Source organism: Lissotriton helveticus, chromosome 6 (genome assembly GCF_964261635.1).
Source record: "Lissotriton helveticus chromosome 6, aLisHel1.1, whole genome shotgun sequence".
Lineage (NCBI taxonomy): Eukaryota > Metazoa > Chordata > Amphibia > Caudata > Salamandridae > Lissotriton > Lissotriton helveticus.
In genome coordinates, this window is record NC_136067.1 from 1,344,535,284 (window position 1) to 1,344,561,526 (window position 26,243).

The 26,243-nt window shown below is 49.3% G+C and overlaps 1 protein-coding gene across 2 annotated transcripts in view; it reads right to left on the reverse strand.

The window, feature by feature from the left end:
• Positions 1–26,243, reverse strand: part of TTC13 (tetratricopeptide repeat domain 13) — a 1,212,286-nt gene that overhangs the window by 1,153,435 nt on the left and 32,608 nt on the right. For both annotated transcript variants that reach the window (XM_078649075.1, XM_078649076.1), the window contains exon 2: positions 2,377–2,471. In XM_078649075.1, coding sequence (XP_078505201.1) covers positions 2,377–2,471 — 95 coding nt within the window. The remainder of the gene's footprint in view (positions 1–2,376; positions 2,472–26,243) is intronic.

The window sequence follows — 26,243 nt, forward strand, 5'->3', positions numbered from 1 at the left end:
CAAAAACACTATCCACAAAAATTGCAACTAAAAACGGTCTAAAACAAGGCTGCGTATTAGCCCCATTATTATTTAATCTTTACACCGTCGACTTACCTAAAGAACTGGCAGGCGCAGCCTTGGTCGCCCCAAAACTGGGTGGGACACGTCTACAGATAATGCAATATGCTGACGACATCATTATTATGGACCATACAAAAATCGGACTACAAAGATCGCTCATTGCCCTCAACACGTACAACACAAAGAACCATCTTCTGATGAACGAATCAAAAACCAAAGTTATGACCTTTGGGAAATACAAAAAAAGAAAAATCTTTCTTGGCGAGCAGGGGGACTACATATCGCGACCTGCACCAGCTATAACTATTTAGGAGTTTGGTTCAACAAAAAGGCAAATCAAGCAGCTCACCTTAGACATCTAAAGCCTAAGGGCATGGGGATTATACATAGCCTGAGGCGCCTGAACCGTCATTTGCATTGCCCCACAGCTGAGCCAATTCCAAGGGTGCTACGGGCCAAACTACTACCAGCTGTGTCCTATGGCTATTTGGCCTTCCCTGGAAAAATTGATGCATTTTTAGCAAATTTACAAATAAAACCTACAAGAAAATATTTTCTGTTCCGCAGCACGCAAGGAGGTCGAGGCTGAGACTTGAGCTGGGCCTGGCAAGCGCAGACCTTCACTGTCTGGGAGACTTAATTAAATTTTACATTCACACTCTACGAGCTCCAGCTCAATCTATGAAAGAACAACTGCAAGCTGTGTTCACTGATGAACTTTCTCCTTGGCACAAACAGTTGCATCTTGCTATTTCCACATTAAAGATCGAAGCCACCTCCCTCACTAATCCAACCATCCCTCTGTCAATGTGGAAAAAAACAATAAAAAGCCAAATCACTCTAGTATCATTCCAGACTGACATTGCCGGGCTTTCTAAAAACGCACTCTTCACAACTCTGAATGATTCGTATATCAAGGGGAAACCTCAACCGTACTTCAACTACTCTCTTTACTCTCAGACTCGTAATAAAATACTGTACATGAGGCTGTTAGCTCGACCAATTTTTGATTTTAATCCGCAGTGGGCCCGGTGGAATGGGAAGTCTACATGCAGGCTCTGCAATTATATACATGAGTCCTGGCTTCACCTGCTATGTTGCTGTCCACACTTTGCCATAGATCGTTGCCGCCTACTGGCTCCAGTTTTTCGGGAAAAGACATTGAGACACTGCAGGGAAGCATCGGATTTGTGTTTTAGCAACAACTCAGCCCAGGCTCTAGCAAGAGCAGGGAAGTTTGTCAACATTATGTTTACCGCACTGCATAATGTTTAGCATTAAGAAATTGTTTAGGACTTTATATTTTAAATTTTATATTTCATTATGCATTGTTATGTTTGTATATTATGGTTTTAATTAACTGTATAATAAAGAGAATTCTGAGTGCATGTGATTTAATTGCAAAACATACGCTTAAAAGAAGGCTTTTAATTTTTTCTTTAAACAGGACTGCAAATTTAGTTCTTATCTAGTCACATTTGCTGGGCATTCAAAGACCGAGGTCAAATGACAGACACTGTTTTCTGAGGGTGCCTTTTTAACTATATTATGGCATATCAAGGTTAAACACCTTCAAAATACCGTGTTTATTTTTTATTTTGATTTGCCGGTGCAACAATGCACAAATGAAACCTACTTCTTAAGGCAAGAACTATGGAACAGCCTGTTTATCAAATACCTAATCCTGGAATGTTCCAGTAAAACATTCAAAGAACATGCACTCCCGTACCCTACAATAGAACAAATCGAGACAGAACTCTGTACATAGAGCAAACGCAGCCAACATATACCATTACTAGGCTATTATACACTCAACAGCCCTTGCTACCACTGCTTGCCTTCCACACACATACATCTGTTGGGCAATTGTCAGGTGTATTTATAAAGACTATGGGTACTTAGGAAAATGACACTTGTGTCAATTAGGATCTCGAAGGCACCAGAAAGTGGGAGTGATAAACATGGTTGTGGTAAATGAGGCTCACTGTAAAGGGTGGGGTAGATAACACTGATATTTTTTAGGACACGAGGCAGGCTATGGGCAGCAGTATAATGGCAGATAACAAACACAAACAAAATGCATTTTAGGAGGGCACGTTGGGAACACACTGCATGGAGCATGTCACACAGGTCTGCTGGTCATGAATACATACGCAAGTTGGAATATGGTAAAACATGCAATTAGTTAACTGATATAGCTGACACTGAACTCAAGATTTTACATTGATTTTCTCTATAACTAGAAGCAAGAAGTTTGCATTGCTTATATTCATCACAGGTTATGCCCTCAAAAGGAAAAGGCGGAAAAAATACCAGAATCTTTTCAGTGTTGAGTGCAAGTAGAGATTCGCAGGCTGGAGATCCGCGTGGCTCACAGTCCACGTTTGGAAAGTTCAAAAAAGGTGAATCTGCAAAGCAAAATGGTCTTATTTAATACACAGGAACATGGAATATGGCAAAGCACTGACGCAAAGTAAAATATAAATAAAGCCCTATTCACAATTTAAATTGGCATAGGAATCCGCTTTAAAACGACACATTATCAAGCACAATAAGCTAGGCTAATAAGTGAAACTGCCTGAAGGTGTGGCTGAATAAACGCAAATATTAGGGAATAAACGGATAAAGGACAGAGTGCAGCGATGAATAAAGAGATGTGTGACTGCATAGATAAATGGCTGCTGCAGTACAAGGACTGATGAATGCAGAAGTGAATGGATGGAGGGATGGATGAGGGAACGTTTAGTTGCTAAGGCCATGACTCTAGAGCATTAAAAGTGGCACTTTTGAGTCAGTTGAATAACCTTGTCAATGATACCAATTTCACGACTATGGGCTTACTTTAACCTGAACCATGCCGCATTTCACTTTTAATGCTCTAAAGTCATTGCCTTAGCAACTAAACCGTGTGCCTACAAGCCCACACCCAGCATATTTTGTTGTTTGTTTTTTCCTTTTAATAAACAGCGACACTACGTTGAGTGTCCATATACTCCGCTGTGGTACGATGAAGCAGCACTTGAATCCTTAAGAGGTTAGCTGATACACACTCACCATGATGTTAAATTACTCTAACTGGTTACACAGAGGTTTTATATTCTAAATACAAATGAAGGCACACTTAGAATGTGATATGCATGAAATCAAGTTGTTTTTATCACTTGTATAGATTCAATGAGGTTGTGTATGGTGAAACACACCCACTGGAATTAATAGGACTATGTACCAATATTTTCATTTGTTTTTTTATCCTTTTTGTTTGTACTCTAGATTGGCTGCTTTTCTCTGGGGCAACGTCCTACCGAGAGAAGAAGTGGTATTTAGAACCACACCACACACTGAAGATAGTTTTCATTTAGTCACTAGGTCCTGAGGAATCGCCAACTTATCTATTAGAGACATTTTATAGGCGAGAAACATGTTGACCACTAAGGGGTAGAGCGTCATTTTTGTCAGATTAAAACAAAATAGTCGCCCTCCTTCTTCTTTTTACTTTTTAATCAGGTTGTGACCTCTCCAGAATAAAAATATTTATAGAGGATTCCCTTACCTGTTTTAACCCACACACCACATCTACATCTTACCAGGCCCCTCACACCCACGGCACCTATACGGCAAGGAACAAAAGATCTCCGATAAAGAGCCCCTTTATGGGTGCCCGTCGAGCATTGCAGTGTCGGCTCGACGAGGAGCAGACCCATATGAAAAGGGGGGGCCCTCGGCCCCCCCGCACGCATGGCGGCGCGGCGACCGTTTCCCCCCTTTCCCCTTTGGTGTCTCTCGGTGGTGGGGGCGGGCCCTGGTGGGCGCGACCCACCACCGATTGGCCGGCGGCCTCCCTGACCCGGATACCAGGTAGAAGGTCCGGGTCAGGGGGGGCGGGCTACAGGAGGGGCGGGCCGGGGGGGCGTTGCCCCCCCGCCTGGCCCCTTGGGAATAAAGAGGTGGGGAGCGCCCAGGAGACCCCCTTGTACCAGGACGCTCCCTCACAGCACGGTGTGCCCCCCGCTCGGGGCTTCTTTGTTTTGTTAACTTCTTGTCTTTCTTTTACAGGTTTCAAAGTTCGCGCCGTTTTTGTCAAGATAGCGGTTCCGGAGCCGTGTTGACCCCTTTCTATTTTGCAGCCCTTTCTATTTTGCAGGTATTGGGGTTGGCGTCGTGACTATTTCGAAGGATCACCGCCGCGTGGAGCCAGCCGTCTTGTCGCCAGCGAACAGTGACTCGCCGGGGAACTCACGGAGCCAGTGGCCGGATCGGGTCGGGAGCGTGGTACGGGCCGTTTCGAGGCCCCATAAGGTATTGTGCGAGGGCGGGTTGTCCAGGGACGGCGCATCGGTCAGCCGGTGTATTTCGTGAGTAGCCGAGTGCGAGGGAAAAGCCGACTCCTTCCCTTGGGGTAAAGACTGGTAAAACAGGGCCCGCTGGTCATAAGGAGCGGGCAGGAGCTTGTAACCTCGGCGCAAATAGCGGGAACATTTATTGTGATAAGGAACGGAGCGTCGAGTTGCACCTTCCGAGGGCGGGTCCTTCAGCCAGCCGGTAGGGGAGAGGAGCCGTGCTGAAGCAAACGGCGGGCCGAGACCGGCGGTTCATCCGCATAGATAGCGGGGCACAAGAAAGGGTCTCCCTGCTAATCAGAGCAGAGCGTGTTCGAGCTGCGGGTTAGCGGTTGTTTGTGGCGATACCGGCGGTTTTCAACCGCATACATAACGGGGTACAAGGAAAGGTTTTTCCCGCTACTTTAGGGCGGAGCGGGGAGGTTGTTCCAGCGGAACGGAAGGGGTGATTTCACTCGGGGAAAGCTAAGCAGGGTCGACCAGGGCAGGACCTGGAGGGGAGACCCGAATTCAGTGGGGCATATTTCTAATGAAGTACAAGCAAGAGTAAAAGCAAGTGATATTGGACAACTGTTTTTCTTTTCATGTGATAACTATTATTCAGGACTGTTTTGCATTAAGTGGCACCTGGATTGGGGGAACCGTTATAAGAGTGTGTAACCGTAAGAAAAGTATTTGAGACTTCATTACTGTTCTGTTTTAATTGGAAGTAATAGTGAATTGAGGTTTTATAACTGTTCTTTAAGGCTGCCTTTGTCTTTTTGCTATTAGTGACCGCTACCAACTGGGCAGTTGAGGGTAAGAAGTGGTTTCACTGTTGTGCTGTAATTATTCGGACCTGAAGGGAGTGTTGGTTTCCTGTTACTGAGCAAAACGAACTTCAGTAGGGCACATCCCAAAAGGGTTAACAAGGGGGGTTCAAGCCTCCATTGTATTTGAACTAAGTTTTCCTGAATTTGCCCCTGCTTTATCACACGGTGTTAATGCATTTCTCTATTCCAGGCATTTAACGACATTATTGGTGCAATTCACTCACAGAGAGGACGTAAGGACGTAAGGAGAGTAAACGCGCAGCCTGGTGGGGGACGTGATCACAGACCGATATCGCCGGCGAGTACACGGGACTGGTCGGTAAGAGGGGTACGGGGGGCTGGCATTCATCGCTCCTGGTGGCCGCCGGGTGGGTCTACATTAGGTTTACTCACCCCTTACATAAGCGGACAAGCCGCTAGTGTTGCGGTCGCCGTTGCATGGTGCTGAAAGCCCCCTGGTGACCCTCCATCTGAAAGGTACACAAGGTTGGCCTGTTGTGACACTAGGAAAGTAGGCAGCTGGTTGTCGAGTTTTATTATGCCAGGACCACGGGGTGGAAAAGGTGGGTCCAAGATGGAGGCTATGATGCGGGCCATGATGCGGGAAATGGGCGAAATTAAACAGCGGCTAGGGAAGGTTGATGAGCTGGAAGCCCGGATTAATGAGAGGGATGAGGAGGCCCCTGGCCCATCGGGCAGGCCTATCCGCCAGAGGGCGGCACCATTGCCAAGGGGGGACTTCGTTACCCCGCCTAGGAAGTCTAAGCCCAAGAGACCCAGGTATGCTGCGCCTGCCCCAGGGCCAGTAGTGCCGGTACCGGCCACGCCGCCGCCGGCCGTCCCACCCCCTATTATACCTGTACCTATACTGCCAGCCCCCGTGTTGCCGGTGCCTGTCGTACCGCCAGGAGATGCGGGACTTGCTCCCCCACCGGTGGCCACAATCCCAGCCACAGGCGTGCCGCAACCGGCTCCCGCCTTGCCTACTGTGCCAGTACCATTGGGCATAACCCCGGTGGTACCTGCTGTCCCAGGTGGGAACTTAGATTCAATGCCCCCTGAATTGTTGTCTCAGATAACGGCCTTGATGCCGTGGTTACAGAAGGGAGGTGCTTTCCCGACTTCTGCAGATCATGCGGCAGAGGCGGCGAAGTTTGTGGAAAAGATTAAATCGGCGTCAGTCGTCGACTGTGTTGCAGTGCCCGTATCTTCTCCCCTTGCAGGTTCAAGTCTTGCTCAGCCGGATGGAGCTAGTGGGCAGCCGGCCCCGGTGCCCGCACACGGTAAGGAGGTGTCATTGCCGCTCTTGAGGGACGGTGTCATACCTTCCAGGAGTGAGAATTTAGCGCAACATGTGTCGCTGGCGGTGAAGGAGATGATTTGGGCAGATAAATATGTGTACATTTATTCTTTGTTATTGGATAATAGGGAAATGGAGCATGCTAAGACACTGAAAGAGTGGATGCACCCAAGTGAATGGAGGGCTCAGTGTGCTAGATTCAGGGTTGAGGAAACATTGTTTAATTGGATCAGGGCTTTTGCTGTATTCACGGCTATCAAGGCCGAACGACCTCCAGATTTACAGGCGCCATTGGCATGCTACCAGAGCAGGATTGTGGGGTGGAGTGCGCAGTATTCGGGGGATGCGTGGAAAGGGTACGACTTGAATTTCAGGAAAGCATTGGAATTTAATAGATCATTAACATGGGATACGGTGGACTCCATGTCATGGCATAAACAGTTCTCTGATAATGCACCCCCCCCTCAGTTCTCCGGTTCGGTCAAGGTGTTCTCCGCGAGACCCCAACAGCCCTTTCGGCCCCCCCAAACGAGTGAGGTACCTGGGAAGTTTAGGCCCGGCGGGGCGGAAAAAAAGGGGGTGTGCTGGGACTTTAATAGGCGCACCTGCACAAGGGGCGCGTGTAAGTTTAGACACGCATGTTCCTCCTGTGGTCACCCCTCTCATCCAGAAACTGCCTGTAGGTCCAAGCATGGGAATACGGGACAGAGGGGAAGGGGAAAGCCACTGTAAGACAAACCAGTTAGGCCCCCCCACGCCAGTGGATGTTTTAGCAATGATACCATGGTTGAATAGATACCCGGACCACACATCGGCCACCCTACTCCAAGAAGGTTTCTCTGAAGGCTTTAGGATCCCTGCAGCAGGATACACAGGCAGCGCACACTGTAAAACCAATTGTCAGTAAAACACAATCCGGCTGTGGTGGCCGCCAAGATTGACAAGGAGTTATCTTTAGGCAGGATAGCTGGCCCTTTCACTGAAGTGCCGGTGCCCAATTTTGTGTGTTCCCCATTAGGAGTCGTCCCCAAGAAAGAGAAGGGGCAATTCAGATTGATCCACAACCTGTCAGCACCTAGGGGGGCGTCACTGAATGATGCCATTGACGAGGGTATCTGTAGTGTTAAGTACGCCTCTTTTGATCAGGCTGTTAACTTATTACAGGCCACGGGGCCCGGGGCGCTGATGGCGAAGTCAGACATAGAATCAGCCTTTTGCCTCCTCCCGGTACACCCAGCGGATCAACATCTCCTAGGCTTCACCTTTGGGGATATGTTCTAGATGGATAAATGCATGCCCATGGGTTGTTCTATATCTTGTGCTTACTTTGAGATGTTTAGCTCTTTTCTTGAATGGGCCATGAGACAAGCGACGGGCCACCAGCAGGTCATGCATTATTTGGATGATTTCCTCTTTCTGGGTACGGCGGGATCTCAGGAGTGTGCATGGGCATTGCAGGAATTTTGCGTGCTCATGCGGGCTTTTGGGGTCCCTCTTGCGCCCGGGAAAACTGTTGGCCCGACCACCTGCTTGGAATTCCTCGGCATTGAGATTGATTCAGTGGAGGGATGTTTTAGATTGCCTAGGGACAAGGTGGACAAATTCAAAACAGCGCTACGTTTATGCCTACGGAAAGATAAGGTCACCCTACAGCAATTACAGGAGGTGGTAGGGCAGTTGAACTTCGCACTGAGGATCATCCCCATGGCCCGCCCTTTCTCTCGCTCCATTGCCCAAGCAATGAAGGGGCTGAGGGAGAAACACCACCGCACTCGACTGTCGTCTGAAATTCGCCAGGATATGCTTATATGGATGGCATTCCTGGAGGATTTTAACGGCAGGGTGGTCTGGCCCGGCCCGCCCACAACATCAGCAGAGTTGGGCCTGTGGACGGATGCCGCCGGTAGTGTGGGCTTTGGCGCCATCCTAGAGAACATGTGGGTCGCTCAACGGTGGCCGGAGGTATGGAGAACATGGGGTCTGACCGCTAATATTGGCTTCTTGGAACTCTTCCCAATATGGGTGGCATTGATGGTCTGGCCCGAACACCTATGTAATCAATCAGTGGTGTTTTGGTCAGACAACATGACAGTAGTGGAATGTATAAACCAGCAGGGAGCACGATGTCCTTTCATACTTCGCCTAGTAAAAGAAATTGTGTTGCAGTGCTTAAGATGGAACGTAGTTTTTAAGGCCAAGCATGTCCCGGGTATTCTGAATAATGCAGCTGACTCCCTCTCTCGCTTCAAAATGCAGGTTTTCAGGGAACATCTTCCTACAGCAGACCCCTCGCCAGCGCACTTCCCAGCAGTACTTTGGCAGATTGGTGCCCCAGATTACAGGACCTCGTGGTTGCTAGCTTAGCCCCCAGGACCAAGACGGCGTATGAAGGGGCGTTTTTGTCTTACTGTACTTTCTTGGGGCAGCAATGGGAGGTGCTATGGGCGCAGGAGGATGGCTTTGCGGCCTATTTAGAATGGATGCATAGGGAGGGACGCTCAGTGGCAGCTGCAAACAGGCATAGGGCAGCGGTGTCATTCTTTGCTCAAGCTAGGGGCTTGCGTGATCCCACTAATACCTTTATGGTGCGTAAGGCTTTGAGGGGTTGGCGCCGTATACAAGGGCATCATAAAGATAAGAGAAAGCCCATAGGGTTGGCGCGGCTGACAGCTTTACTGGGCGCGCTGGACACTGTTTGTAGCTCGGAGTGGGAGGTACTTCTTTTTAAAGCAGCATTCTCCTTGGCATTCTATGGGGCACTGAGAATTAGCGAACTTGTGGCAGGTTCCAAGTCAGACCTACAGGGCGGCTTGCAAAGGGCGAGTGTAAGGATAAAGGAGGACACCATGTGGGTGACCATTCAGAAGTCAAAGACCGACCAGGAGTCAAGGGGTCACACCATAGTCCTCCAACGGGCCCCCGCCAACCCTTGCTGCCCAGTGAAACACGTGGAATTATTGCACGGGCTGCTGGTAGGCACAGCGGGCAGGGCACTGCTCTGTCACGCCGACGGTAACCCCTTGACCAGGTATCAGTTCAGGAGGGTATTGGAGATGGTTGTCAAGAAAACAGGTCTTGACCCTAAAGAGTTTGGCTCTCATTCCTTTAGGATTGGGGCGGCAACTGAGGCGGTAGCAGGGGGCCTCCCAGTGGAGAGAGTGAAGAAAATTGGGAGATGGTCCTCAGAATGCTACAAACGATATGTACGGATTGACATGTTGTGATTACATGGTGCTCACGCTTGGTTTGTTTCCGCTTTCTTACAGTTTCTCAGACCTGTTACGCAGGGGAGGAATTTGTCGTCGGGCACCAACAACATACATCAGCGCGGAGCTACAGCCAGGAAACAATGAAGAAAAGTGTTTGGATTGTGGGTCACTCCTATGTGAGACGAGCCGAATGTGTTTTTATTTCAGGTGACCGTGGGAAAAGGGCTGCACAACTGGGGTTTGACATCACGTTCTTCGGGAGAGGGGGGTTGTGTCTCAACCAGTTTAGGGGCTTCTTCCAGGGGCTGTTAGCGCGCCGGCAATCTCCCCCGTCAGTGGTGATACTTCACCTGGGGGAGAATGATTTGGCCAAACTGGGGAGGCGCATTCTGATTGAGGAGATTATCTCAACTGCGGGGTGGATGGCCAGGACCTGCCCGGGTTGCATGGTAGTATGGTCGCAACTCATACCTCGATTACAGTGGCGGGGGGGGGGACTCGGTTAGGGCGTTGAATCACTCGGTAAAGAGGATCAACACACGGTTGGACAAGTTGTTTCGAGCCCCCCTGTTGCAGACAATACCTCAAGGGTGTATCTGGGGCGACCGGTATTACTTGGGGGATGGAGTTCACTTGAATGAAGCAGGGAATGTCTTGTGGTCTGACAATATCTGGGCCTGGTTGGAGGGATTTGCTAATAGGAGCGTTCCTTAGGTAGGGTCTAGAGGGGGGAGGCCAGATCGTCGGTAAACAATGCTGGCCTGTGGCGGTAAGGTCATTATCGGTGAGCACATATTTGAGGTCTGAGGGGGCGGGCATCCTCCTATGGAGGTTCCCGCCCAGGGGGAGGGGCCTGCGGGCCACTCCTAGAACTCCAGGGGCAAGGTATTTGATGCTGCAAAGGAGCGCGGGTAGGAGTAGTTCATGCTTTCCTTAGGCTGGTAGCCACCCCGCGCGCGTATACTCATGACGTCACCGGATGGCGCAGAGTAAGGGCCCTCCTTTAGTGGGTAAATGGAGTTCAGGGCGTAGACCGGGCAATTCCCGGGGTACCACTGCGCATGCGCACGTCTCTAGGGGAGGCGCAGCTTGTAGGACCTGACACCGGTAGTGACCTTGCCATATGGCCAGAAATGTACAAAAATCAAGATGAGGATGTTAGACTCGGTTAGGAAACAACATGTATTAGAGTTTTGTTAAGGTCAGCCTCTCAAACTTGTTGACAAAATTTGTATCTAATGTCCTGCTGATTTTTGTATAATTGTTGACCATGCAATTAAAACCTTTTTTAATTTCATATCTTAATAAATACGGCCGGGCGACTAGCGCCCGCCTTCCAAAAAGTAAAGAAGTCTCGTGTCCACGTTTCTGGGTGTTGGGTGCCGGTTTGGGGGGGGGCGGCAGCTAGTCGCTGACCATGTGAAAAGGGGGGGCCCTCGGCCCCCCGCACGCATGGCGGCGCGGCGACCGTTTCCCCCCTTTCCCCTTTGGTGTCTCTCGGTGGTGGGGGCGGGCCCTGGTGGGCGCGACCCACCACCGATTGGCCGGCGGCCTCCCTGACCCGGATACCAGGTAGAAGGTCCGGGTCAGGGGGGGCGGGCTACAGGAGGGGCGGGCCGGGGGGGCATTGCCCCCCCGCCTGGCCCCTTGGGAATAAAGAGGTGGGGAGCGCCCAGGAGACCCCCTTGTACCTGGACGCTCCCTCACAGCACGGTGTGCCCCGCGCTCGGGGCTTCTTTGTTTTCCCACCCACCATCCCTTGGAACAAAAGTCTTGTGGCATTTATTATGTCTGGTTTCATTGTAATTTTGCGAGGGTACTGTCCACATGTCTTACAGGGTAGTAGAACTGGATCTGTTCGGTATATTTTGATGATGCGTTTTTTTTTTTGTTTAGGAATTTTTCCCTTTTAGCAAACGGTGTGTGAAGTACTTTTGCTTTGATGCTAAGTGTCTTAGGCCTTTTTTCCCTTTGTAGATGTACGGTGATGCTGTTATTTATTAGCCAGTGTAGCTGTCCTTTAGAATTTTTTCCCATAGGTCGTCGTATTTATTAGGTATGGGGCATGCGGTAAGGTCATTATCGGTGAGCACATATTTGAGGTCTGAGGGGGCGGGCATCATCCTATGGAGGTTCCCGCCCAGGGGGAGGGGCCTGCGGGCCACTCCTAGAACTCCAGGGGCAAGGTAATTGATGCTGCAAAGGAGCGCGGGTAGGAGTAGTTCACGCTTTCCTTAGGCTGGTAGCCACCCCGCGCGCGTATACTCATGACGTCACCGGATGGCGCAGAGTAAGGGCCCTCCTTTAGTGGGTAAATGGAGTTCAGGGCGTAGACCGGGCAATTCCCGGGGTACCACTGCGCATGCGCACGTCTCTAGGGGAGGCGCAGCTTGTAGGACCTGACACCGGTAGTGACCTTGCCATATGGCCAGAAATGTACAAAAATCAAGATGAGGATGTTAGACTCGGTTAGGAAACAACATGTATTAGAGTTTTGTTAAGGTCAGCCTCTCAAACTTGTTGACAAAATTTGTATCTAATGTCCTGCTGATTTTTGTATAATTGTTGACCATGCAATTAAAACCTTTTTTAATTTCATATCTTAATAAATACGGCCGGGCGACTAGCGCCCGCCTTCCAAAAAGTAAAGAAGTCTCGTGTCCACGTTTCTGGGTGTTGGGTGCCGGTTTGGGGGGGGGCGGCAGCTAGTCGCTGACCATGTGATGAAGCATGACACCTAGCTTGCTGGATATGTGAGGGTCCTAGTTCCGAAAGGAGGTACGCCCCACTTCCCCACCACTCAGGTGGCCACCTTGCCACCCAGGAACACCGTACCTCTTTTGTCTCCTAGTCTGTACCATCATGCCAGTGGTGTTAAGTCATCATGACAATAAAATGACAAGAATTACCACCATTATTTAAGGATCAGCAGCCATCAGAAGTGGGTATCATCATCGTATGGGTGCCCACATTATTTAAAGAATTATCATTAGAGGCAGCAGAAATTCCAGTGCAAGCAGAAATGAAAAATTATCAGAGGAAATCAGGTGCTTCAAATCAGATCCCCCTGGAAAGACCCCCTTTAACGGTGCCCCTTAGAGTCCAATTTGCCAGGGGGCAGAAACAAATTAATTGATAGCTGGGATCCCTGAATGCAACGTACATCAAAAGTCCAAACAACAAAATCCATCAGTAGACCTCTACAATACACTAGGCAATTATCTCAGGCAATGTTTACATCAGTGGCTCTAACACTAATGCGCCCAAATGGCAACCGAAAGTAAAACGTTTTAAAGGTTCAAGGATATAACAAGCATCATAGTCCCAAGGCTGTAAAAGCATCAATGGCTTCCAACAGAATGAGCATCAATCCCTTCACACAGTGTATGTATTGACTGCCCCAGATCGTTTTAGGGCCTGATTTAGATCTCGGCAGACGAGTTACTACCTTAGAATGGAGATGGATATTCAGTTTGCCGAAATATAAATCCCATTATATCCTATGGGATTTATATTTCTGCGGACAGGATATCCGTCACCGGTGTGACGGAGTAACCCGTCCGCAAAGATATAAATGAGGCCCCAAGTCACAGCGTCCTTAGACAGTCTAGGCCACCGTGGCCCTAAACAGCCTAATCCGATCATCCAATCCCGCAATGTACACCCTGTATCACCAGACCACAGTCAGCATCTGTGGCCCCAGACGGTACTACATGAACCCAGAACCCAATCCACATCTATCACTCCAGACCGTAATACACATACATAGCCACAAACCATATCGCACATCTATGGCCCTAGACCGTAATGTGCATCTGACTTTATAATCATCAATAATCCCTGATGGTAAACGTCATCAATAACCCCACCACTAAGCAACATCAATGGCCTCGGACGGTAAAGAGCAATATTCAGAGCACAGAGTAATGAGGATCAATGGCCCAATGAGTTACACGGATCAATAGCCTCAGGCAGAATATGCATCAATGATCCCAACAAGCAATGTCTATAAATGGCCCAAGGCATGATAATCATTCTTGGCCCTAGGATGTAATTTGCACTCATGGCTCAATGTTGAGGGTCTCATTCAGTGTTTACAAATGCAAATGCAAAACATCTACCAAATAGTAGTGGCTGTCCCGTCTACCAAGCTTGTGGGCCACCAGTGCCATTTAGAGTTTGGGAAGAGATATGTTTCCACTGGCTCTGCCAACGGAATCCTTTAGCCAATGGCCCTTGTAACACTGAGCCCTCAGTTGATCTACATCCGCCAATCTACGCCTTTAGAGGAATGTTCTGACACACATTAGGTCACAGCTAGACCATGCATGCATTGTATCGAAAAGACACGTTGTATATACTTTGTGGGCTTCAGTCCATCCATAGGCTTTTCATTTGCTGTCTCAATCAGCCCTCTAATATTCTTTCTCCTCTTTTGTCCATGACATGCATTTGACATGCCTCTTCCTGTGTTTATCCCTCCATGAGAGCATGGCCAATTACACTATGCCTCCACTGCTTCCATTATAGGATCAATTTCAGACACTACTTTTTACTTTCTTAAAGAGCACTTAACACAAGCGCTTGCGTTTTCACTCACTGCTCCAAGCTCCTCTGTAAAGAGGCCTGTCAATCTTGAATTTATCTTGTCACATTTGCTGTACATTCAAATACCAGGGTTAAATGCCAGACGCTGTTGTCTGAGGGCACATATTTAGCTATTTTACACATAATATTAACACTCAGGTCTGGCACTGGTATGACATACTTGTAATTCTGCATGCCTGTGACGGACTTTCAAAACACGTGACTAAATCACACTTGTATCACTTCAATGTAAATACTTTATTTGGGTGAGTGTTTACAAACAAAATCAAGCGATGCAAAGTATTTGTTTAAGCTCATGTTGTAAAAGTAATTACCACACATTCATCATTAAATGTAATGTTGCACCGGCAAATCAAAGTTGAATACTTTCAGCAAACTGAGTTTATTTTTTACTATTTGCCAGTGCAACATTACTTTTATATTCTGAGTGCATGTGATTTATTTGCAAAATATACGCTTAAAAGAAGGCTTTTAATTTTTTCTTTAAACAGGACTGCAAATAAACAGCCAGATTCATCAAACAAAAATCCGCTTGCAAAGGGCCAGATTCTGAGAATCTGGCCCTTTGCGATCGGTATTTTAGCATTTGGGATGCATCATCCCAAATGCAAAAATCGCTAATTAAGAATTCGCTAAATTGCGATTCTTTGCATTTAAGGAATCTCAAATTGAGATTCCTTAAATGCAATGCATGAAAGTGAAAAAAATAGAGAATTCGCTATTAGGGCACGCAAATTACCATGAAGCACAACTTCATGGTAATTTGCAAAAACTTTGGAAAATGCACTAAATTGCATTTTTCAAAGTTTCATGTTGCGCACACACATGCCCTAAGGGCATGTGTGTGCGCAACATACGTGCACACATCATTTCAGGGGTGCAACAGGGTGGCCTTTGGACACCCCTGCACCCTTGAAATCGCAATCTCAATTTGCGAATCGCTAATTGCAATTAGCAAATTGAGATTGTCTTCCCATTCCTTCCTATGGGCCTCTAGGCCCATAGGAATGAATGGAGAGATATTCCTTAATTGCGAGTCGCAATTAAGGAATTATTAGGAATCGCTTTTTTTTTTAGTGATTTCTTGATGCATAGCATTTTGCTATTCCTTATTAGCGATTCGGTATTTTTCGCTATTAAGGATTAGCAAAATGTGTTCTTGATGAATCTGGGGGTTAGTTTTTATCTAGTCACATTTGCTGGGCATTCAAAGACCGAGGTCAAATGACAGACACTGTTTTCTGCGGGTGCCTTTTTAACTATATTATACATGATTGGGGTTCATAAACACTCCGGTCCGGCATCAGTATGATTTACTTGCAATTCCGAGTGCCCGTGATTGACTTTCAAAACACTTCTATCACTTCAATTTAAAGACTTTTGTTGAAAGTTGGACTGAGACCGTCAACATTATCGGCGCCCTCTTGCTCTCCTTAACCTTTTTGTGCGCGTAAAACAGCCGCCATTTTGAACACCATGGCTTCCCTGCTCCCGCCGAGAGCCAGCGCTCCTCTCTCCCACTCCTAGCTTCGCCGACATCCCCCGCATACTGACAACCCCCCCTGCCTGCACCTGCCGCGAATCATAAAACCCCTCTTCAGCGCTGCTCTGCGCCAGGCCCTCGTCCTGTTCCCAGCGCGACACCTCCCTTCTTCCCATTTATGATCCCCGGCCCTTTGATGCAAACCCCTTTTCCCCGTGTGCCCGTTTGTCTTCCTCGTTCCCAGGCCGACACCCAGCTCTGCCGATACTGTTCCTTGCCCCTCCCCGTGCAATAGAAAGTTTCCCCCCAGCAAGGGATCCCCGGGTTGATCAAAGCCCCCCGCCCTACGAGATCCGATCAAACCCCACACACTCCGTGAATCGGCGGAATATCCAGCTGCGCGATGATCATCACCTGTTGTGAACGGGGCGGGGACTCCCACTGTAACCTTGCGTGGGAACGGGCTGGGAAGGGGGGATTCGGAGGATGTCTTTCCGTACATCAAAGTATCGACGAGAATGTGTTACATGCAATAAAAAGATAAACTTGTGTATAAGAGGCCAGGCCTCAGGGATGCAGTTAGAGCACCTCAGAACGATACCTTCTGCCCGTTTTGTTGTGTTCTCCTCCGGAGAGAATAAAAACCTTGTTTCCTGCCTTCCAGTCTCCAGCGCCTGCCTCTTCAATAGTTTAACTTCTTTGTGGGTTCAAGAGGCGACACCGCCGGGCAAATACTTAAGGATCTTATATTCTGGTTGGTAGTGCCCCCCAATTATTTTCTACAATTGGCGTCCCAAGCGTGGGGCCCATCAGCGACCCATGGATCCAGTGGGAGAGGTCCTGACGACAAAGTGAACGACTGCAACGATCGGGAACGCGTCTGTCCGATAGACCCTCGTCTGACAGCCGATCATCCGAACTTCACTGGTTCCGAACAGACCTCTCTCGAGTGATCTACGGTCCTGACTGGGAACCATCAGGAGTGCCGCGAGGATAACGGAGAAGAGAGGACGATCGGGCGCTGGATTCGGAAGACAGGAAACTGTCCATGCGGTCCGGGTAAGGTCGTGTAAACACGACAAGTCGCGAAATAATTGCTTGATTGCTTGTTTGTTTAAAAATACTAGTATTGCTCTTTTTATTTATTTGGAGATTCACTGTCTGCAAACGGAGAAACAACGGGCTCTCTCTTTGCAAGCAGTGGAGGATAGGTAGGGCAGCAGCCGTGCTTATTTTTCTCCCCCACTCAATAATCACTTGAAACTGAACTGTTGTTCGCAAAACTTTTGTTTCCTGGAGATTCCCTGTCTGCAAACAGGGAAGAGACCACCCTTTTTGCAGATAGTGAAAAGGGTAGGTAACGCAGATCTTTGCGGACCTACTCATTCTCCCCATTGTTATTTATTGGTCTTTTGTTATTTTGATCCACGAGGTATTCACTGCCTGCAAACAACGTAGAATAGAAATATTCTGTCCAGTCTTTGCACCTAGTGATAAGATAGGCAGTGCTGACTTTTTAGTCCCTCGTTACGAGCCGTCATGTCTGTCTTCTCCCCACTGATTAGTAGCCTGTTTAGCCCGGACCGCCTATTAGAGATGGACCATCCAGCCCCACTGGAAGGCACCCCTAATAAGGACATGTTCATGAAGCATGGATTGACCGCTATAGCCTATAGTAAACTATGGCATAAATATACAAAAAAGGGTCAAGAAAGTCAATGGCCCCTGATAGGATCCTTCGATGATGATAAAATAAAAACGCTAGAAACTGCCCTGGGTAAAAACAAGACAACACCTACTATGCTTGACAGCTTCGGCATGTGGCGAAAAGAAACTGAACAACGTAAAAAGAAAACTGAGAGTAGGTTGGAAAAAGAGCTGCGAAAAGCAGCCCACCTAGCTGCTCAGAAACTAGAAAAAGAGATAAAGGAAAGAGAGAAAGCTAAACAGAAACTAGAAATGGAAACGCCAAGCCAGTGTCCGGTTAGAACCCCCTCCATGCTCTACCCTGATTTACCCTCGAAACGACAAGCCAATGAGGACCTGCTGTTAGGTCCTCCTATCATCTACATGCCCCCTCCATATGCCCCTTCTCAACCCGTGGCGCAGCACGCGCCACCCCCAGGTACAAACGAAGGTACCGCCACAGCGTCGGCCCCAATGGCCTCTGTGCCAGCCGAACCCCTTGTATTAAAACCCGCATCAACAACGACGTTAGACGAGCATGAGACTCGAGGGGCTGGCTCTGCAAGAACAAACAGACTAGACAAAGATGAGCGAGCGGGGATCGACAAAATAGCAAGGACACTGGTAGAAAGGAAGGATGATGAAGAGTACATCGCAGATATGTTCAGCTCGTATACAGGGAGTCACAGACGACATTTTACCGTACGACTGTGTTATCATGTCTTGAATGCATACGAGGACCGATATCGAGACAAAGGTCCCGAGAGCCTAAGGACTCTGTACCGGAAGGTCGATATCGGGGATGAGGGCGAGTGTGATGTGTCGGACCTCCTTACGCGTACGCTTGAGGTTTTCCGCCACCTCACTGAACGAAAGCCGGGAGCTAAATCCGCAGCCCCCGTAGTGACCGAACCACCAACCGAGCAATCTAACACCATGATGCCGATACGTGAGGCTGCCCCTTACTGGGTTCCTCCTCGGGGTACAGGGACTCACGATGATGCAAACAACCAAGATGCGAAGGGAAGGGTAGTGTACAACTGGGTCTACCAGCCATGGGACCGGCAAGAGATACTGACATTCCGGAAATCTCTACCCGACCTACGTAAAAACCCCACTGCCTTCTATACTGAATTGGGTACAGCCCTGGGTTCAACGATCATGACCCTGGCTGACATCGACTTGTTCTTCGGGTTATGTCTACCAGCTGATGTGTGGAAGCAAATCCGGAAAGTCGACCACCTTGAGCTGTTTGGACATACCTGGTCACAACTCGATGACCTGGACAAACAACGGGGACCAGGACAAAAGCCGTTGAAATCCATTCTAGACCTCCCAGATAAAATCGTAGAGAAATTAAAAACCCTAATCCCAGAAAAGAAAGTGGACTGGTCGATAGTAACAGCCTGTCGCCAAAAACCCCAGGAGGATGTATCGGAATACTTCTCCCGGTTTGAAACGGTGTTCTCCGATTACAGCGGCCAGGACATGACCACTGCAACCGGACACCATCTGTTTGTCCAGAATTATGTTAAGGGCCTATCATCGGAAATCTCCCAGAAACTACAGGCCAGCGAGAGTAGTTGGGCAGCCTCCAAACCTACAGCGATTCTCCAAATGGCCCAATATTATGAGCATCAGAAAAATGAAAACGATAGGGCGACAGAGAAAAAGAAGAAGGACTTAAAAGAGAGGGTGATGATTGCCAAACTGCAAGGGGTGACTATAGGACGAGACCAATACCGGGGAAACTACCAGACAAACGTCCCTAAGACTACATTTCCCCAGGACCGCACTGTGACTTCCTACAGTGGACGCACAGACCTTAGAGAAGACCAGTGCGCTTTCTGCAAAGGGACTGGCCATTGGAAATCCCAGTGCCCAGTTCTTCTGGAAATGATCAGAAACAAAGACCCCAGGGATGTAGCAAACGGACCGAGACCTAAGGGACAACAACGAGGGCCCCCAAATGACGCGACTAATGACAGATCAAGCAGACGAAATACGTTCGATCGACCCCGACAGAACCAATATCAACAATCTGACTATGACGACGCTCACACCTTCGCATAGGACAGCCAAGGGCGAGGGAGGGATCCAGTCGAGCTCTATGTTGACCAGCAGGGCCCTTATGTCACTGCTAAGGTCCTGGGTACCAAGTCTCCATTTCTGGTGGACACTGGCGCAACACGTAGTGCGTTATCTAAACGACTGATTCCAAGGGCACCCTTGTCTGGCTCACTCATAACATCGACAGGTTTCGATGGAACGCCCTCCACCAACCCTTTGTCTGCCCCGATTCTCTTTGACGTAGAAAACAACACCACCGACACCACGTTCTTGCTTTCCTCCAATAGCCCTGACGCCATTATGGGACTTGACTTACTGAAACACTTCCGAGCGACGATTAGGTGTTCTCAAGATGGAGTTCGAGTGTTTCTTTACGACAACCCCGTTCTGCTTAGACATTGCTCTCCCCGACACATGTTTTCCATCACCGACGTTGACGCGTCCCTGCTTGACACTCTACCTCCGTATCTGTGGGCCAAAGCGGATTCGGACGTAGGGCGTATGTTAATTGACCCAGTGCACATTACTGTCCGACCAGACGCAACACTCCCAAAACTCCCACAATATCGGATATCGCCAGAGGGCGAGAAGGCATTGGTAATGATTATCCAGTCACTGATAGACGCAGGAGTGGTAGAGGAAGTGGTTAGCAACGTTTGCAACAGCCCTATCTTGCCCATTATCAAGAAGCAGGGAGAGGGAGATGAGAAAGCATACCGTTTCATCATCGACCTCCGAGAGATCAATAAAGTGGTGGTACCCCAGTACCCTGTGGTCTCAGACATCACCACCATCCTGACCTTGATTCCATCCACTGCCACCACCTTTTCCGTCATCGACCTCAAGAACGCATTCTTCTCCATCCCCATCCACCCAGACAGCCGATATCTCTTCGGCTTTACCCTAAAAGCCCGCTCATATAGGTTTTGCCGAGCGCCTCAAGGCTACACGGAAAGCCCTAGCATCTACAGCCAGGCCCTCAAAAGACAACTAGACCAAGTCCAGTTACCCGACGGGGTGGTGTTGGTACAATATGTCGATGACATCCTTTTGGCAGCCGACACCACCCCTCTAGCGGTTACCGCCACCATTCAACTCTTGCACTTCCTTGCGGAAAATGGCCACAAGGTCTCCAAGAAGAAGTTGCAATTCTGCCTACCCCAGGTCACTTACCTAGGCCACCTTTTGTCCAAAGATGGAAGAAAACTCACCCCTGATCGAATCCAAACCATTTTAGATACCCCTGTCCCTAAAACCCAGAAGCAGGTTCGCTCCCTATTAGGCCTCACCTCCTTCTGCCGACAATGGTTACCAAACTTCAGCCTCGTTGTAAAACCACTGCTTTCTCTGCTAAACAAAGACGTCCCTTTCCCACTCCCTTGGACTCCCGAGTGTCAAACTTCCTTCACAGAACTGCGAGATGCCCTTTGCTCAGCCCCTGTCCTGGGTACCCCTGATTACAAAAAGCCCTTCTCCCTTTACACTCACGAAAGGGAGGGGTGCGCTTTATCTGTCCTGACCCAGGCCATCGGCCCTAAGCAACGACCGTGCGCTTACTTCTCTGCCACTCTTGACCCTGTCGCCAGAGCCTTGCCTGCCTGCCTTCGAGCTGTAGCTGCTGCTGCAGTCTCTATCCGACAGAGTGAGGGGATTGTACTCTCGAATTCCCTCACGGTACTGGTACCCCATGCAGTCGACACCCTCCTGAACCAAACCAAGACGCAACATCTGACGAGTGCACGACTGACTGGATACGAACTGACCTTGCTTGCCCCCCATATCACCCTGAAAAGATGCACCACACTGAACCCAGCAACTCTGTTACCCTTGCCAGAGAACGATCCCAATGTGCACCCCGTACATGACTGCGTGACTCTTACGGACGAACAGACCAGGAGTAGGGTCGATCTCAGAGACACGGCTTTCCCTGACCCCGACGGGGAGCTGTGGGTGGACGGTTCTTGCATCAAACTCCCCGATGGTACCACTTCCGCTGCCTATGCAGTCACCACGGCTCGAACTGTAGTAGAAACAGCCCGCATCGCCCAGCGATCTGCCCAGGCAGCGGAACTGATTGCTTTGACGCGAGCCTGCATCCTGGCAACAGGAACCACAGCGAACATTTACACCGACAGCCAGTATGCCTTCGGGGTGGTTCACCATTTTGGGCTCCTCTGGAGGGAGAGAGGATTCTTGACCTCACACGGCACACCCATTTTGCACGGGGATCTAGTCTCCGCCTTAATTGAAGCTGTCCTCCTCCCCAACAAACTTGCCGTTATCAAATGCCAGGCACACAAGAAAGTGACAGACATTATTGGACAGGGAAATGCACTAGCCGACATCACCGCCCGAACGACAGCTGAAAATAGAACGACAACACATATGTACGTGACCAGGTCACAAGCAGAAAACTGGACTGACGCCAAGGACACAATTAGAGACATACAAACGACTAGCACACAACACGAATTGACTGAATGGACACGGGTGGGATTGAAAGACGATGAAGGCTGCTGGCGGACAAAAGACACGAACAGATGGTTGCTACCTGATTCGTACTTGATTCCCATATTAACCATGGCACACTCCCCTGCCCACATAGGATCAGCCCCCATGATCGAACTTGTCTCCAGGGTTTGGCACAATGACAAGATCCCAGATTCCGCCAAACGCCTGGTCCAACAATGCTTAATATGCCTACAACACAACCCCGGGAAAGGAACTGTAGTACCCCGGGGGGGATTTGGGGTCCCAAACCACCCATTTGAAGTCCTGCAGATGGACTACATCCAGCTAGACAGATGCCAAGGCCTGAAATATGTACTCGTCGTGGTGTGCGCATTTAGCAAGTGGGTGGAAGCATATCCAACCCGTGACAACACCGCTATGGCCACTGCAAAGGTTCTGTTAAAGGAGTTTTTCCCCCGTTATGGCCTCTGTCGTGTTTTATGGAGTGATAATGGCCCCCACTTTATAGCCAAAGTTATCCAGCTCATCCTAAATGGGCTGGGTATTAAACAGAAATTCCACGCAGTCTTCCACCCTCAATCTGCTGGGCTTGTCGAACGACACAATGCCACACTAAAGCTTAAACTGGCCAAAATAGTGGCTACGACGGGCCTGAAATGGCCAGACGCCCTCCCATTGGCATTGCTATCGATGCGCTCTACCCCCACCCGACATCACTTAACCCCTTACGAAGTTGTCTTCGGTCGACCCATGAGCGTCTGGTCTGCCCCGAAACCAACTTCCATTCATGACGTTCCGGATGTCCTAATGTCTGATTATCTGTACAAATTGACTGAAACTTTGTCTGTCCTTCATCAGCAGGTGCAGCAGGCCATCCCCGATGCTTCCAGGGGTCCGGGTCACGCCATCCAGCCGGGGGACTTCGTGCTGATCCGAAATTTTCAGCGATCAAAGAGTTTGGAACCCCGGTGGACGGGCCCCTGGCAAGTGCTGATCACCACTCGGACCGCACTTCGAGTGGAGGGGAAGAAACACTGGCTGCACGCTCATCACTGCAAAAAGGTCTCTCCAGCCCTGGCCACGACAGACACCGTCAACACCCAAGAAGAGCTCCTGAACCAGGACCGACCATCGTTGAACTGCTACCCTGACACTGAGACACTTGAACTGTCAAAACATCCTGACCCCACTGTGCCATCTCGAGAAGGGTATTTCCTGCGTCGAAAGGAGGGAGCTTCGGCTAAGTAGGCCACGGACTAGGTTAAAGGATCTCAGAACGGTGACCCAAACTACCAAGGGTTACCTGGAGAGAAGCTAAAACTAAGTCTGTGGTCCTGCCCACTACCGAGCACCTTGAAGACGAAGATGATGGAAGCGCCAGATAAGAAGATGATGGAAGCGCCAAATAAGAAGCCGACGGAGACAGCAGGAAATACCCACTACAGAAATCCGAGAATAGACAGACTCCATAGCTCAAAGACAATTGCACTCTTCATCGTAATCCTCCTCTGTTTTCTCCTCATGACTACGCTCTGGATTATGGAAGAACACGCACCTGCTCACGAAACATTCCTAACCACTGCTCAGCCTACCACCATGAAGGAACATTATCTAATTTCGCTCTCTCCTCAACTAAGAGAGAGGCGAAAGGAGTTTTGGAACAACTCTTTCGTGCAGCTACTTCACCAGCACAATCTTGCCACCAATACCACCAACTGCTGGATCTGTGGGTTGCTACCCCATGCCACTGGACATTCAATACCATTCATCCCTTCACCCTTCTCTGTCCACGGCTCCTGCCTTGCCTGGCTGATCCTCCTGCAAGAGAGCTATACGGGCAATGCCACCTCCAGCAGAACTGCAGCACATTCTTCTCATGGGACCGGGCGAAACAAGACAAAGACACACTTCTGCCCGCTGACCCCCAGCGACTCGAACCAAATGGACATCCTGGCTAAAGAACGAATCGAAATGCAGGTGTTCAACGATCCAACCAGACCCACCTTCTCCTATCTGCGGAAACGAACGGCTGCCACTCTGACTGTGGCCCTGACGGTCATCAACGTCACAGGCCACATGTGTGTAGAAGGACTTGGGACACAGCTGGTGGGTCGCAGCGCTTGCCGCTTTACCCGAACTCTGGATTCCACGGATCCACCTTCCTTTGTGTCATCCCCAAACATGTATTTCATCTGCGGCACGAAGGCCTACACCTGGCTCCCCAAAGGTTGGGGGGGCACTTGCTACATCTCCTTCGTCCTTCCTCCAACATATGTGGCCCCAGCGAATCACCACAGGCAAAAACGAGCCAAAGACGTTGAGCAAGCCGACTCAACAGGGGCGCAGTTCCTCGATGCTATGAAAGGACTCGTCCCCCTCTGGGGCCCGATGGCAAACAGCCGTGCCATCCGACATTTGACTCAGGCAGTCGAGACAACCATGAACATCACAGCGGGCATCTTTGCCAACAACACTGCCGAGCTCCAAGCAGTCCGTTTGGTGGCTCTTCAGAACCGCCTCGTTCTAGATGTGGTTCTGGCGGACCGTGGAGGAGCATGCCGCATTATTGGGTCCAGCTGTTGTACATACATACCGGACAACTCACCCTCAGTGTACAAAGCCATCGAACATCTTCACAGACTCTCTTCGGAAGTTCACCAAGAGCAAGAAGAATGGTCGCTTGGTGGTTGGTTCTGGGACACCGTCAAAAGCTGGGGCTGGAGACTGCTCACCATTATCATGATTCCCGTAGTTGTAATATGTAGCCTATGCTTAGGAATTCAATGTCTGCCACCTATGTGTTCTCTATGTGCGAGTTGCATTTTTCCCAAAACTGTGGACATTGGAAGCGAACATATGAGAGCATTGTATGATACCGAAGTTAGAAATTTGATGAAAATTGACATTGAGTAAAGCAAGGTGGCTAGATATGTTGAAAAGGGGGGACTGTTGAAAGTTGGACTGAGACCGTCAACATTATCGGCGCCCTCTTGCTCTCCTTAACCTTTTTGTGCGCGTAAAACAGCCGCCATTTTGAACACCATGGCTTCCCTGCTCCCGCCGAGAGCCAGCGCTCCTCTCTCCCACTCCTAGCTTCGCCGACATCCCCCGCATACTGACAACCCCCCCTGCCTGCACCTGCCGCGAATCATAAAACCCCTCTTCAGCGCTGCTCTGCGCCAGGCCCTCGTCCTGTTCCCAGCGCGACACCTCCCTTCTTCCCATTTATGATCCCCGGCCCTTTGATGCAAACCCCTTTTCCCCGTGTGCCCGTTTGTCTTCCTCGTTCCCAGGCCGACACCCAGCTCTGCCGATACTGTTCCTTGCCCCTCCCCGTGCAATAGAAAGTTTCCCCCCAGCAAGGGATCCCCGGGTTGATCAAAGCCCCCCGCCCTACGAGATCCGATCAAACCCCACACACTCCGTGAATCGGCGGAATATCCAGCTGCGCGATGATCATCACCTGTTGTGAACGGGGCGGGGACTCCCACTGTAACCTTGCGTGGGAACGGGCTGGGAAGGGGGGATTCGGAGGATGTCTTTCCGTACATCAAAGTATCGACGAGAATGTGTTACATGCAATAAAAAGATAAACTTGTGTATAAGAGGCCAGGCCTCAGGGATGCAGTTAGAGCACCTCAGAACGATACCTTCTGCCCGTTTTGTTGTGTTCTCCTCCGGAGAGAATAAAAACCTTGTTTCCTGCCTTCCAGTCTCCAGCGCCTGCCTCTTCAATAGTTTAACTTCTTTGTGGGTTCAAGAGGCGACACCGCCGGGCAAATACTTAAGGATCTTATATTCTGGTTGGTAGTGCCCCCCAATTATTTTCTACACTTTGAGTACGTGTTTACAAACAAAATCAAGTGATACAAAGCCTTTATTTAAGCGCATGCTTCATACTTAAATGTAATGTTGCACTCGCATATCAAGGTTAAACACCTTCAAAATATCGTGTTTATTTTTTATTTTGATTTGCCGGTGCAACATTGCTTTTAATTCTGAGTGCATCTGATTAAATTGAAAAATATATGCTAAATCGAAGGCTTTTAACTGCATGACTTTTTTTGTAAATACAACCCCGAATAAACTCTTCCCATTGCAGTGATAGAAGCACATTCAAGTGTGCGTTTTGGGCGCAATTACAATTAAAAATGTTTCACCAGCAAATCGGGGTACAAATAAACAAAATAATTTGCCAGTGTA